The 14485-nt window shown below is 37.1% G+C and overlaps 2 protein-coding genes across 10 annotated transcripts; one reads left to right on the top strand and one right to left on the bottom strand.

Moving 5' to 3' along the window:
- Positions 1–47: 47 nt before the first annotated feature.
- On the top strand, positions 48–9034 carry LOC124183792 (F-box only protein 21-like). 4 transcript variants are annotated; one of them, XM_046572787.1, is made up of 10 exons: positions 48–421; positions 920–1192; positions 1306–1741; positions 1842–1972; positions 2054–2207; positions 2308–2517; positions 2597–2683; positions 2769–2997; positions 3193–3358; positions 8927–9034. In XM_046572787.1, the coding sequence occupies exons 1-10, from the start codon at positions 252–254 to the stop codon at positions 8946–8948; spliced, it is 1878 nt and encodes a 625-aa protein (XP_046428743.1). In that variant the 5' UTR covers positions 48–251; the 3' UTR covers positions 8949–9034. The 4 variants fall into 4 exon arrangements, with proteins under 4 accessions (XP_046428743.1, XP_046428742.1, XP_046428744.1 ...); XM_046572786.1 differs by lacking the exon at positions 8927–9034 and adding an exon at positions 3697–5307; XM_046572788.1 differs by lacking the exon at positions 8927–9034 and adding an exon at positions 5094–5307 and having other exon boundaries at positions 49–421.
- Positions 5229–13923, bottom strand: LOC124183790. 6 transcript variants are annotated; one of them, XM_046572777.1, is made up of 16 exons: positions 13509–13923; positions 13349–13411; positions 12645–12910; positions 11713–11923; positions 11237–11553; positions 10849–11058; positions 10588–10767; positions 10306–10420; positions 9952–10160; positions 9400–9769; positions 8975–9089; positions 7719–7818; positions 6579–7120; positions 6014–6203; positions 5727–5908; positions 5229–5614 (listed from the first exon to the last, which is right to left on the bottom strand). In XM_046572777.1, exons 1-16 carry the CDS (start codon positions 13527–13529, stop codon positions 5610–5612), a joined length of 3096 nt encoding a protein of 1031 aa, XP_046428733.1. In that variant the 5' UTR covers positions 13530–13923; the 3' UTR covers positions 5229–5609. The 6 variants fall into 6 exon arrangements, with proteins under 6 accessions (XP_046428733.1, XP_046428735.1, XP_046428738.1 ...); XM_046572779.1 differs by having other exon boundaries at positions 13598–13923; XM_046572782.1 differs by having other exon boundaries at positions 13331–13411; positions 13782–13921.
- Between the last annotated feature and the right edge of the window lie 562 nt (positions 13924–14485).

Raw genomic sequence — 14485 nt, 5'->3', positions numbered from 1 at the left:
CATGTCCGTACCTAAGGTAGTTAAATGTTACCTTAGTCTATACGTATTCCGTAATCTGCGTGACCCTGCACGAGTGACGAACAGCGCTCAGTGTTTCACGGTGTTGCAAGTTGGCTGTACGAAACGGGATAATCGGTGTAGTTGTATGACTTGTAATGATTGTGATTTTACTTACGTCGCAAACCGTATTTAGTTTCACATGCCTTACTGCAGATAGCTAACCGAGAGTGTTTCACGTAAAAACTTTCATAATGGTCTCCGAAGCGTTGATAACTTCATTGCCGCATGAGGTAATCGAGTACATGCTGGAGCGTGAAAATGTCAAGATGACTGACATCATAAACCTCGCCTTGACTTGCAGACACTTGTATATAATAATTACAGGGAGCAACAAACTCTGGAGAGCGAAATTTTTCCAAAGGTATTTCAGTCTCAACAAACACGCCGACATTTCAAAATATTATATATACCGTCCAATTTAAATACCAAACACCTGCAAAACAAATAGATTTTCAGTTTTAACAAATTCAAACATAGTAGTGAATTATGTGATCAACTTATATTCAATATGTCCTACAATATTCAATATTTTTTTCTTTTACACCTCGAGCATGGTATAAATAAATTACTGTAGCTGCCAATCTATTGCTACCATGTTACATCCTTCTGTTTATACCGTGGTTTATACTTATTACCCTTTATTTACAGAGAGACAAACTCTCATACAGGATATAATCTTTAGATTTACTCATGTTTGGGATAAGCTCGCATTTCCTTGACGCTATAAGTATTGACCCAAAAATTGTAAAATCAAAAAAATTCTAGAGTCAAGTATTAGCCCTTTAATCATTATTGAAAATCACATAATCTTGAAAGGTCTATTCGATTCAATTGAAAATAAAATTTTCTCATTTATCAGGTGGCCAGATCTAAAAGAAATTTACGAAACAACCGAGAGGACCAAACCACGAGTGTCGAATTGGTTGGACGAGATAAAGAAATCTGTAATGTACAGAAAGAGGTTGCAGCATCAACTGTCTCTCATGTCTGCCAAGTATTATAAAAAACAAGAGCTTTCTAATTCCGATTTGATTGAATTCGATGCGCCAACGAATTTGAAAAATGAAGGATATTTACTGGGATGCCATTTCCTAATTGACGAGCTTATTACCCTTATCAATTGTCCAACAAAGTAGGTTTTGCCATTGAATGCTTTTTTAACTTTACAAAGAAATTCAGTTTACTCTATAGCATAATTATTGTTGACACAATTAACATACTAGCATCTCAAATCATCTGTTTCAGAAGAAGCAACCTGACCCACAAGTACTATGCTTACAAAGTCATAAGATACCTTCGACAGAATTGCTTGAGAGAAGAGTGGCAGGCATATATTAATCTTCCGGCAAAAGACCAGATTTTAGAACGAGGTGCCGTTTTAGTTGCTCAATGGAGTCAGCCAGAGTTGCGAATTTCTTACTCGTCCATATCTGCGACATTGGATAGGATCGCTGAACAAGTCAAAGAACATCTGAGGGAGCAGAATCCTTCGCATCCAATTTTTTCAACCTCCAAAGAACAATTCGAATTATGGAAATTGGCCAACATTGATGACAATCAATGGAGCGGTGTAAATTCGAGACAAGTTATCACCGCACTTTGTGAAGTCATGTTCAAGCGGCTTTGTTTCCACGGAAATAGCGAGATGTTCTATTCGTCAGAGAATTCTTTTATTAACAGGGTGAATTTAAAAAAATAATCTTCTGATTTCTCATTGATACAAGCCGTTTTTTTTTTGGTTCTTGTAAACGATTGAAAGTGAATTGTTAAAAAATTTCCAGGTACTTGAAAAAAAACATGGTATTCCCATTACATTGGCAATAGTGTTTGAAAGTATAGCACGAAGGCTTGGAGTTCGGTGTGAGCCAGTCAGTTTTCCTGCGCACTTTTTGTTACGTTGGAAGGAGAAGTAGTAAGAAAATATCTGTTACTCTTTTTTCGATCGTTCGTACCAGTCCCCAATGACTATAATCCCAACTTCTTTCTTTTTCAGTACCCTCCCAGAATCGGAAGAAGATGAAAGTTTTTACATAGATGTATTTTATGACGGACAACTACTGACCAAAAACAGTTGTCCTAAAATTAGCGGTACGTCACGATGTCCCATTCAACGGTATAACATTCACAATGCCGCCACTGCCATAGAGGTAATACAAGTGTTCTAATTGCATGTAATAGAGTTATCAGATTAGTAGTAGTATCGAAAATCAAAAGAGTAATTCACTTTTACCCGACGCACATGTCCAGGTTATCGGACGTATGGCAAATAACTTGGAAGTAGCTGGACGGCAACGCACTCAACTCAATAACAGAGCAGCTCGTCTCCGTTCAGCCTTAGAGCTTTTACATCTTGTACAGCCATACGATACAAGTACCATATTACATCTTGCTCGCTTTTACATGCTCCATCAGATGGATCTAGCAGGTTTAGTCAACACGCTTAACACGATACAACGGGTAACTAAATATTATGGTAGTGTTGAAATGTGTTTATAATCGAACTTGTTCAGCTAGTTTCATACTTAACATGTTGAAGGATCTCGAGATTGGGTCAAGAGGACAGGCTAATCATATTTTACAAATGCTCCACGACTATGAACGGCACATGAAGGATGTTCCTGAGGTGAGAAACAATTGCCAATGATTCTCACATGAAAAATATAATAATCGGTTTGTTGATTTATGAATCTATTTCAATTTTATTGTAGGAACACATATTACCAAAAAAGAGAAGACCGGAAGTATTGTATGCGATTGGACTGATCATGAAACACCGAACTTATGATTACTTGTGTGTAATAACTGGATGGGATCCACATTGCGCAGCTACGACGGAATGGATGACCGAGATGGGCGTAGACGAACTTTGCGGTGGATCAAATCAGCCCTTCTATAATGTATTTGCTGAGGATGGGTCGTCACGTTATGCTGCCCAAGGTAAAACGCTTTGAAAAGAATGTTATGCTTTCTTCCATTTGATCGTTATAGTGTTCGTATCAATCAAAAATTCGCTGACGAATGCTTTCAACGATATTATACATATTACCCAAACTTCACATCAGCGAGACTTCGCATTGGTGTCTCAAGTCAATAAACAAGTAACAATATTTGAATCTTGTTTTTATGATTCAGAGAATTTGATGCTTGCCTGCCCACCGAAGTGGGTAAATCATTACGAGATTGGAAGGTATTTCTGTAGATTTAATGAAACCCATTATGTACCAAACGAGGAAAAAGCAAGGGAGTATCCAGAGGACGAAGAAATACGAGTTCGCATAGTGGAAGCTAATTATATTCAGTAAGTACTACGTGACTACTGTCTAATTGTTTGTAACTTCATCAAATCTTATCCTCGTATGAACTACATCAAATCGCCAGGATCACCCGGTAATCTGTGCACTTTTTTTTTTCCCCTACAAAAATTGCATATCTCATTTATATTTGCAGATAAATTGGGAAGAATCACACGGTAGAGAATGTACTAATATATATGTACACTATCTGACCATTTTCCAATTTGACTGTACGAGTTATTCCCATTCATAGGTTAACGTAGGGAAGTTAAATAAATAAATAACATGTTACGAGCGTACTAATGGCTGAAAAATTTGACTGTGTGCGCTATTTTAATAACAGAGCCCAAGAAATGCAACTCAGGATGGTTACACCAAATTGAAAATTCCTTGTCAAACCTCCGGAACAATCAATAGGCATTCGTTGGTTTATTTATTTAGCGAGCAGTTTATCCTGGATGTTCCAGTTTTGGAGTCCAATCCCAGAGTTTTACGGACGTGAATTTTATTTCATACTGTAAATACAATATTCACATCATATACTCATACTCTGAACCAGGATTGTCAATTCGAAATTACTGAGTCCAGGGCAGTGGCACTCAAGCACAAGTACACAGCCACCAAAGAGTCACTTTGCCCATTGGATGAAAGCATAATTATTCTCAATAGTGTTTCATTCAAGACTCATTGCCTGAAAGCTTAGAATAACTTGAGTTAAAAATCCAAACAAAACTAGATTAAGCATTGTGCAAGTATTTTACACAAGTATATAAATAAATGCGACTAATGTACTGATACAATATTTGGTTTACTAATAAATATAGACGATGTAGCATCCGAAGCTAGGCGTGCACTAGCGCCTATAAAAACACTTGTATTGCGTCATATGGCAATTGTTTTTTACTCAATTTGTTTAGTTAGATGCAAGTAGTATGGTTATTGTTAATCATCCACGTCATTATTATTTAGCATTAGATTCTTTCACGTTTTGATCAACGCTATGAGACTATTTGTTGATTTGATTGTCAATCATTTCGTTTCATATAAATAGGGACAATACATCACAGTCAAAAATATATTAAAGATTAAGACTACAAAATATACGAACAATGATAATGAACAAAAGTCAAATAATCAGTAAAAGTGTTGACCTTAGAAAGAGATTAACTTCTGACAAGCAATGAGGGTGAAATTTCCCCCTAAAAATCTTGTACTCTTGGAGCAGACTGTAAGGATCGAAGCCCTTCAACGTTCATTTTTATTTGTTTAGTTCAACTTAATTACTTTCGTAACACAATCATTTCATGCAGAATTGTTTGATCTTTAATTGAAAAAAAAAATAAATAAAAAATTTCACTAGCTTTAATAGAAGCCGATATTTTTGAAATGGATTTTCCTCTGGGTATATTTACACTCATTGCCACGAAAGGTAAACGGTTTTGATTATTAACAAGTTATTATAACGCAAAAACACTATACTATGCCTCTGAGAGGACAAACTTACACATTAGGTATTGATCAAGAAACCTTGCTTTAAAACCACAGATGTCAAACATTATAATCTTGCCTATAAACTTTAACAAAGTACAATTTTTACAACGTATACTCAAGGAACAACCCAGTTTTACGTGTATAAGAAAAAATATGGTAATTGACAACGCAAACAAATGATAAAAACTGTTGTAAAATATTCATGTCATCAGTGGTATTATGTATTGTAATATACTTTTCTCTTCCTAGCTCCAGAAATTGATGTTTCATTCGTATTGGTCACCTTCAATTGGCTAGTTTACTTGGAATTAAATTTTAATTGCTAATTGCAACGATCGTGTTCATCGTTGATTACAAACAATAGGGCAGAAAAATATTAAAATGTTTCATTTGTAATGCTTTATTCAAACCATATTTTATTCATTTGTAAATAAATAATTTTTGCAATATTTATGAAATCTAACATCAATTTGCAATTATTTTTTTCTCTATTTATTCTTCCTTAAACATCCACAAAAAGTGTACAATATGCACAGCACGAGGAACACTTAAATTATTCTGAAATTGACGATATCAGTGTTTCTAATGACCTATTACACAAATTTCGAACATACTTCAAAACATCTCTTCTTGCCATCAACTCTATTGCAATACATTGTAAAGTCTATGAATTTATAATTAAATTGAATAGTAGGAAAATTAATTGCTTGTAGAAGTTATATTTAATGTACTGTAATTAGCACATAACGATTCTGTAATTTTCTTCTAACCTGAAATCAAATTGCAGATTGTTAATATCCTTTTTTCCGTGTTTACAAAGTAAGTATAAAATGGTTGAGAAACAAGTATCAGATATATTTCCATTCAGTCAGTTGGACTCACCATGTTTATGCGGTTGATACAATGGTGGAGACCAGCTATAATTATTGCAGTTTGAAATAGGGTCGGGAAGTAAATTACTACCCAGCGAAGATGTCGATGGTCCCTCATAGCCCAGGGAAAGTGGAGATGGTACAGAATTACTTGAACAGTTACTGTTCTTAGATTCACCGGCTAAATTTTGCCTACAAATAGAGTAATTGGTTTTGCTGAGAGAACGAACAATAAATGAGTAATCACTTATTTTGAAACATTTGAAATCTGTTGATGAGAATTAGTATCGTAAGTACCTCAGTTTGACAAGGCAGGCGGCCGTATCTTCTTGCAAACAAGGTGATAATTGAATTGTTTCCAACAATTTTTCGAACTCTGATATTTTCGTCCTGTCTTGATCACCAGCAGTTTTACCAATAGATAACGGCAATGATTGTTGCAGAGATGAGATGTGTCTCGACATAATTTTATTGCTGCCAAGAGCCACTGCGACAGAAAGAGAAAGCAATGACAACCTCTCGATGACTTGTAAATAATTCCAAAATACAGTTAGTTGTGTTATAAAGCATCATTAAAGTGAAGAATTTAGAGACTGCTAATCCTGTGCAAATTTTTGTAACAGGCACTCTACGGGTACGTGAATTTGAGTGGATCTAGCGCCATGAGAATATATGTATCTCCTTTGTCAAAGGAAGCCGTTCAACGTACAAACCCATAAGACACACAAAACCCCATTAGATTGACCATCTTCAGAAGTCTTTAGTCAATGTTAAAAGTAGCATAAATTTTAACTGATAATGGAATAATTGACTTATATTACATGAGAAAAAAGCTTGACAACAGCTTTGTTAGCAAACTTACAATCTGGTACCATCAGGTCAGATGTTGTAGGCACGTTGGTATCCACACTTTGACTTCCTGATGCCTTTGCCACGTCTTTTTCGCGATCTACTGAGTTTGAGCACGTTGTAGGTTCGGACCTAGTTGTCTGAATTCCCGAAGCGATAGCTTTGATACTATCTTGATGAAAAGTATTATCAGCTTGAGGTACTTCAGGCCTTTGATCGGATGGCAGTTGAGATTGACATAAATGTGCAATCGAATGAGACTTATGCGGACCCGGGAAATTTGGGCCAGTGTGCAAGTCGTCCAACTCAGAATGCTTGTGTGTGCAATTGGCTGCAGTGTGAGAGGGAGTCATTGTGCCTTGACGCATTGATACTGATCCAGTGTGTTGCAGTGTTGCCGGAACATTTTTAGAGTCACAATTTTCATCCGGATGATGATTTAGAACCAATGATGAGGACCACAAAGACGGGTCGCTCCAGGCAGACTTCCGATCTTGCATTTCAAACAAGTGAAGAAGCATTATTTCATCCTCCAAGCCATCACCTCTTCGTAACCTTGTTAATCAAAATGTAATTACGTATTATTATGTATATTCCTATAACCATTAACCCTCCATGGTCACATGTTCTGACTGTAACATGCTGGTCACACGGGGACACAATGACCCCAACCGTGTTTGAACATCTGCTGTGTTGACCGTATCGTTTCAGATGACTCATAAAAATTCAGGATATTAGTTTGAACATTCAAAATGTGAAATTGACGGTATTGTATATTAATCGAATTTAAAAATAGCGAAAAAAAATCAGCAAGGAGTCAATGCGTAAAAAATGCTATTTTTTACTTAAAAAATCATAACTCTTGCAAATTTAACTTTTTTTTTTCATAACATTTTAGGGTGATACTCTTGAGATATGATAATTTGAGGAAAAAAATAGCTCCATAGCGAGCATTCCAAAACTGGTATTTATTCTACTATCTGGAGGATTCATTTCGGAGTGAAATAAAGTAGCGCTAGATGGTAGGCTAATCACCTTCGCCAACAACTTATAGTAGTTTTAACTTAAAGCTGTGTATGGGATCGTTTAGACCTCTGGTGACCACAAAGGGTTATGATTGACAAAGGTCTATTCTCCCAAATTACAGGTATACCTGGTAGCATCTCTGAAATTTTCACGAGCCTCTTGCGGGTCGACTCGTTTTCTGGGTAACCATCCAACCAATGACTCCGCAGCGTCAACATCATTTTCTCCTTAAACCAAAACACTAAACCTTTTCAATTCATTGAATTTAGTGTGACTCATGTGCGCAAGTATGCCTAGACAATAATGCGTATTGCATAAAACACACGTCAGTACTTGGCTAAACCTATTTCAAAAGCATACCAAGGGATAATAAAACAGAATCATTTGCAAGTAAATATCGATCACGGAATTCCTGAATTTAATTTTTGCTACACCACACTCCCACGTTTTCCTCGCTTTTCGGTGCGTCTAAACAAAGAGTGAAGTAGTACTTTTAGGCCCTAAGGAATAAAAGGTTACTCTTAAAACTACGTTTAGTGGGGGGTGGGGGGGGGAGCTCGGAAAACATGGTGTATCGTGTACTATATACGACAAATCTACCTGAAATTTCTTAGTGGACTCACTTTTGAATATTGGTTTCGTTACAAAATTTCATTCAAACCAGGTATTGCTATTCAGTTTAAAATTACATGTAAATAGACACTCCAAAATTTCTGTCAAAAAGCGAAGTAGGTTAAAAGGCCGATTGGTCGCCTACAGGTAGATACACAGAGTTTGCAAACTCTGACCATTTAATTTCAACTAGTTGATTAATGCACATAAATATGGGTAATATTGGAAACTCCGACAGAAAGTTTTCAGAGTTAGATGCGAAATACAGTAAATTTCGGTATCTCTTGCTTTGGTTTACATAATCATAGAATCTGAATAATTGAGAAACGAAGTCGCCAGAAATTTTCAAGTCAATCCCTCTAAATATTCTTAGGAAAGAGTGTAGGATGGTTCGAAGCGAGATCTTCCTTGACGCGTTCCCCTTCCTGTTTTTCGTTAGCGGGCTTCTCATTTTCAGCATCTTTATCTAACTCAGGGTCACTATCGCGCCAGTTGCGCACAAGCTGCCTATCCTCAACTGAAGATCCCCCGTTGGAGCTATCACCTAAGTCATTAATCCATAGATTACAGTACGACCGTAAGATGTGAAATTTTCCCATTTGTCTGCTTAGATAAATGCATACAATTATACATTTGCCGATATTACACAAATGTATGTACATACATACGTGAATATTTTAAATATAACTACCCTGGAGATAGAATACATTTTTTTGTGTATAGATGCTGCGAGAGAGTTTTCTAGGTATATTGAGTTCTACATTCTCTTACCGGACATAGTTTCGTCATCAACGTCATTTTCATCATTAAAATTGTCGTCCAAGATTCCCAGATTAGTATCATGGTGGTCACAGTCATCCAAATATATGTCGTGTTCGCTGAGTTCCTGTAACAAACGATTCAAGCACCGTAAGTAAAGCATAATACTGACAATGAACCCAAAATGACTTGTAAAATGAAAATCTACATCCAGTTCAATTTAAAACACAGGATTACTATGTTGGGCACACTTGCAATTTAAGTAAAAGTTCATTCTGCGTGTTGAATACTTAGTGGGTAGCTATTGAATTCGTAAATTTACGCCAAACACAACTGCGATTGTTGCATACGTTTATTGAATAAAGTACCCGAATATTACGAACGTGATAGCCTGATTGACTGTAATTTTTTGGAGAAACGTTACAAATTATCCTTACGCCGCTATCACTGCTACTGCTGCTGGACGAAAGTGTGGAAGGCTGCTGATTGAGCATGGTAGGAGAGGAGCGGGATGGAACTGGTGAATGGCTCACCAAGGCCTGACAATCTCCTGCTGATCCATCAGTTTGACAAGATCCTCCGTTCCTTGGAGACCTTGTTGCCGCGTTTATACTACCAGCTCTTTGCTGTTTCATGTTTGTTTTCGAAGAAGGTGAAGACAATGTGGAAACTGAACCAAGAAGTCGAATATTTTTTACATCTCTCAGCTCACGCATTGGCAATAGCTGTGCTGTGCTGCTAGGAAGGATTCTGCTTCCACTCCCTGTGCCAGTTAGACTTCCACTAGGCACTATATTCTGTATTGACCTGAAAAAAGGATGTCAACAGTGATAGAGTATTGAAGTTGGCACCTTCTTTATAAGATACCTGATTCTAGAAGGCAGCATCTTTGTGTTCGATTTTTTTTTATCAGAGTTACAAGCTGTGAGAGGCAAACAGAGGAATGAAAGAAAGAAGATTTAAAAAGGAAAAACGAGAAAGCTAGAAACCTGGTGGAAGTGATGTTAACCGGTGAGAAGGGATCAAAAATACGCAATTGGACGCAGTTGGGACTGAGAAGAGGGTCTCCTGCGCCCGGGAGTTGCTGCTGCTGGGTGGAGGATGTTCCAATGGATTCAGCTGATGGATCACATATAGTAGCTCCGCTACTTGCTCTTGTAGCCGTCACTGCATTCCGTGATATTTCTATAGCTAATCGCTAAACAAAAATAAATTGATTACGTTACGAATAAAATATTGATTGGAAATAATTAATCTGTTGGTGATTAGCTGGAAGTTTCTGTTCCACATAAATAGAATATGTTTCTGAACCGTGTGATTGGAATATTGAAAGCTCTTATTACCTCTTTCAGCTCATTTATTTGCGTCGCATACTGATTCTGAACTGTGACTAATTGACTGATGTACCACTGCTGATCTCTACAGCGTTGAAAAAATGTTGGTGGTCTCACTTGGAATCTGAGTAACATTCAAGGATTAGAAACATTCTACGGCTTCAAATTTTCTGCTGTTAGGTAAGGTGAATTTAATTCAATCAAATTTTGAATAAAATGTTTGTTCTCGTTATGTTTGACTTTCAAAAATGTTGCCACAGTGTTCATACAGGAGGAAAACAAGAAACGCACCTTAATATCAGCGTGTCCAATTCTGTGTTCAAATATCCCTCAGTCGCAAGTAAGTCCAGTCTAAAGAATCTATTATAGCCCCAACATTCTCCAATTTCGAAGTCAGAGGCAAACTCTCGTACTATATTTTTACTAGTATCCCTGGAGCCCTGATGTATCATTTCAACTCTATACTCATACCTACGATTGGAGTGAAAGTGTAAATTCGTTAACGTATAGTCTACCTGAGTTAGTCTATAATATAAAGTGAAAGTGGCTTACTTTGACGTTTCCGGCAATCCAGCGCTGAGCTCTAAAAAGACGGAAAGGTAATTCCCTCTGACTACTCCATTTCCATCCGGATAAACTTTTAATCGCCAGCAAAGTCCATTGACATGCAGCGGTGCCGAGTAGACCGGATCTGCCTTCAGTTGCAATTGAGTAAACTGTTGCATTGCAAATGTCGCGCTATCATACCCCGGCACTATTTCACTGAAACGCAAAACATAATTGCATTAAAATTAAGGCAACACTAGACTTGATACATGGCAATAGTTCAGATAGGTGTAATGTCATTATAATTACAATGCTGAATACGATAGAAGCGCAGATTTATTTTGAATAGATGTATCTACTCTGTGCATTGTCAAGCAGCCGAAAATCTGTGTACCTGTGAAAATCGGCAGGTACAGGTGCAGTGACGAAACTAGCCATTGGTTTTTTTCGGACTTGATGTATCATTCGCGAGAGCTCTGCACTTTTTACAATAAGTTCTGAACGGGTACACGAATGAAGCTGGTGTTCAACTTCTTGCAGCAGAGCTTCGAGTTGTTCAGTTTCTTGAGTGAGAGAATTCTTCTGACCCATCAAAGTCAAAAGTTTGGCCTTTAATTGAGAATCGAGACGAGCAATCATTAACTCAACAGCATTCCTTATCTCGCGCACTCGCTCATCTTTTGCTGCTCTCACAGACTCGACATTCCTTTCCTGTATTGAAGAAATGTAAAAGTTATTCAAGCACCCAAACTGCCTAAAATAGAGACATTGTGAAGTTTTTACCATAAAGTGCACAACTGCGCATTTTGCTGTCGTGGACTTCGGCGCATGGCGGAGGTAGCTTATCCATTCATATTCGTATAAACTTACCACTTCTTGTACAAGACTTATGAGTTCCATAAGCCGTCGTTTTAGCTGTCCAACTTCGTCCTTAATTTGAGTAACATGCTGCTCATAAACTTCCTCCAAGGGTTTAAATGTATGTCCAGAATGAGTACCCCCCCACAGAGCACACTGATGGCAGATACAGCGACGGCAGGTCCAACAATAGACTGATAATTTTTCATGATGCGTTGTGCACCTGTCAAGTAATCATTTGTTTAATAAAGACAGCTGTTCTGAATTGGCGAGAGTCTCATAATTATATACAAATTTAACCTCGAGATATCAGTACCTTGAAGCTTATCAAAATAGGGCGAATCAAGATCAATCGTACCTAATGTTACATAGATGCTCAAGAAATAAACAATTTTGAATAGGTATTGATTTGTCGTGCATATCGCAAAGATAATAACAAAGTCAAAGGACATTACAACACAATAAAAATCTCTATTACACTTCTTTTTCTCACTCTCCAACTTTTACTATGAGTTATAGTGAAGGCATTCATCAGCATTAATGAAAATAACCCTTGATCGATAAACAATGATCCTCTTATAAATACGCAAGAGAGTAATGTACAGACAAATAGAATGGCTGAATGTACATATTTGTAACAAAATTAAATTAGAGTTACATATTCATAGGAATAATTGATGCACATGTAAACTTTTTACAGTATGAAAATACTCAAAATATAGGTATGCAGTACAAAACGGCGCAGGATGAAAAGAGAAAAAAAGAAGAACAGGTGTCATTGCCATCTTAGATTGTTTTCTCTAACGAACTGAATCTGACGATTGTTACTCCAGTACATTGTTTCAAAAATGATAAGGCTGATTGGCTGTGTGATCGGTTAGCAAATATTGTAAAACTGAAAACAGATGTAGAATTAGAAGCAAATTAGGGTTCGGAATCTATACCTATCCCTTGATGAGTCTTCGTGACGTGAATTGGATATGCCGACAGCTTGAAGCGTGTCAAGCTGTTGAGTCACTTCTTCTACCCAACGACAATTAACAAGTTCATGGAGATGGAGAGATGCACGACAATGGGGGCACTGGGAACGCTGCTCTGTCAACCAACGCCTGATGCAGACGTAGCAGCACAATTTGCTGCAGTGTGGACAAAGATGAGCGTCCCTCAGCTTTTCCATACAAATGAAACATCGAAAAACTTCTGCCAGTGTCTGGAATCAGATTCATTTGTAAATACTTGCAAGAAATATGACATAAAAAATAATGGCAAATCTTTTCATTTTCAAGGCAGTCTATGATTCTTGATACTGTTGTCAGGGTAAAGATTAAGACTGAGGGTTTAGCATAGCTTAGTATTTTCTTTCTCTAGGAATGCTTCACAAGCTTACTGAGCTTGGCAGCTGCAAACAAAGCTGTTCCATTTTGATGCCTAAAAACAGGGTTGAACCCCCAAAATTGTGAAGCAATTTTGATCACTTTGAAAAGGTCTATGCTGTAAAACTGATGCGATGATTAGTGACTATGAAAAAGTTTTTATTCTGCCAATCATTTGTCATGATTATGTTTTGTTAACAATTGAACAAGAAATTGTCAATGACGAATGGACAAACCAACTGATGTAAAATCTTTACCTATTTTCACATACAAACCTCGACGCTGTGGTCATCGGCGCTTTTCATAACAGCAGAAGAGTCTCTGCTTGCCATTTTAACCTTAAAATTTGTGAATAGAACGAGAATAAGTGGATTTCTTCTTCTTCCTTTCCCTTGAGATGATAAACGGGAAATAAGTGGATTTAAATTAACATACTACACTAAATGTCATCACCATCTCTCGTGAATGATGTAAATTGACATTTCAACCAAATTGGTATATTCAATTCCCTACTCCGGATTTACCCTATTTATGCCATGTTTGGAAAAAGTATTGCTCGTTGGTAATACGAAGAATTCCTATCAATCACTGTTCAATTTATCAAAATGTGTTGTTGTCGTTTGAAGTATTACTAGTAAAATTCACAAAAATGCTCTGGGTATCCAATTCATGAAATCCACAGATTACACTTCATCGCTCTTAACATACCATGTTTTGTACCAGGCAGATTTCATACGGACCATGGCAGTTATTAACCAATCGTACGGTAGGTTTACAGGTTTATCTAAATTTCGCACTCCATCGCGCAGATCGCGTATTACTACATGATGTTAATCCACTGATATAATATACTATAGAGATCCCGTGAAACGTTATTATTCCATAAGTTTCGTCTCAGTGCGTTTGCGTCACTGTGGATTGCGTACTGCATCCGCATTTAGAGATGCGTGTAATGCATGCACTAAAGTTAAAGTTTTTGCTGACTAACTTATCGAATATTAATATCATTTTATATTTTGGCCCATGGGAATCCTCTATTTCTATAGTAGTTATATGTACAGATCAGTGTATTAATCACGGTCTTGCATACAGGTCTGAAAACGGTAGTGGTTGAGTTTTGGAGGCTGTCTTTTTCGTTTACACTGACGGCCGAAAGCGCTGACAGATAGGGGTATTTCAATCAATCAAGAAACTGTCAACTTCTTAATACCAGTCATAATAATATAACATAAAACAGCAATGGAATTGGACATTACGTCGTGTACTGTGATTGATATGCGCGGCATCATGTACAAGATTTGAAATGAACTGGGGGATTTCTCATGTCAACCGATCTCATTAATAAATGGCGAATTCGATTTACAGCAAAAGTGCATGCTAGTACAGTTCCCTAATTTTCTAGCCTCTTCATT

The sequence above is a fragment of the Neodiprion fabricii genome, chromosome 5, assembly GCF_021155785.1.
Source record: "Neodiprion fabricii isolate iyNeoFabr1 chromosome 5, iyNeoFabr1.1, whole genome shotgun sequence".
Classification (NCBI taxonomy): Eukaryota; Metazoa; Arthropoda; class Insecta; order Hymenoptera; family Diprionidae; genus Neodiprion; species Neodiprion fabricii.
Note: the sequence above shows the minus strand (reverse complement) of the source record. Positions and strands in the feature narration are given on the sequence as shown.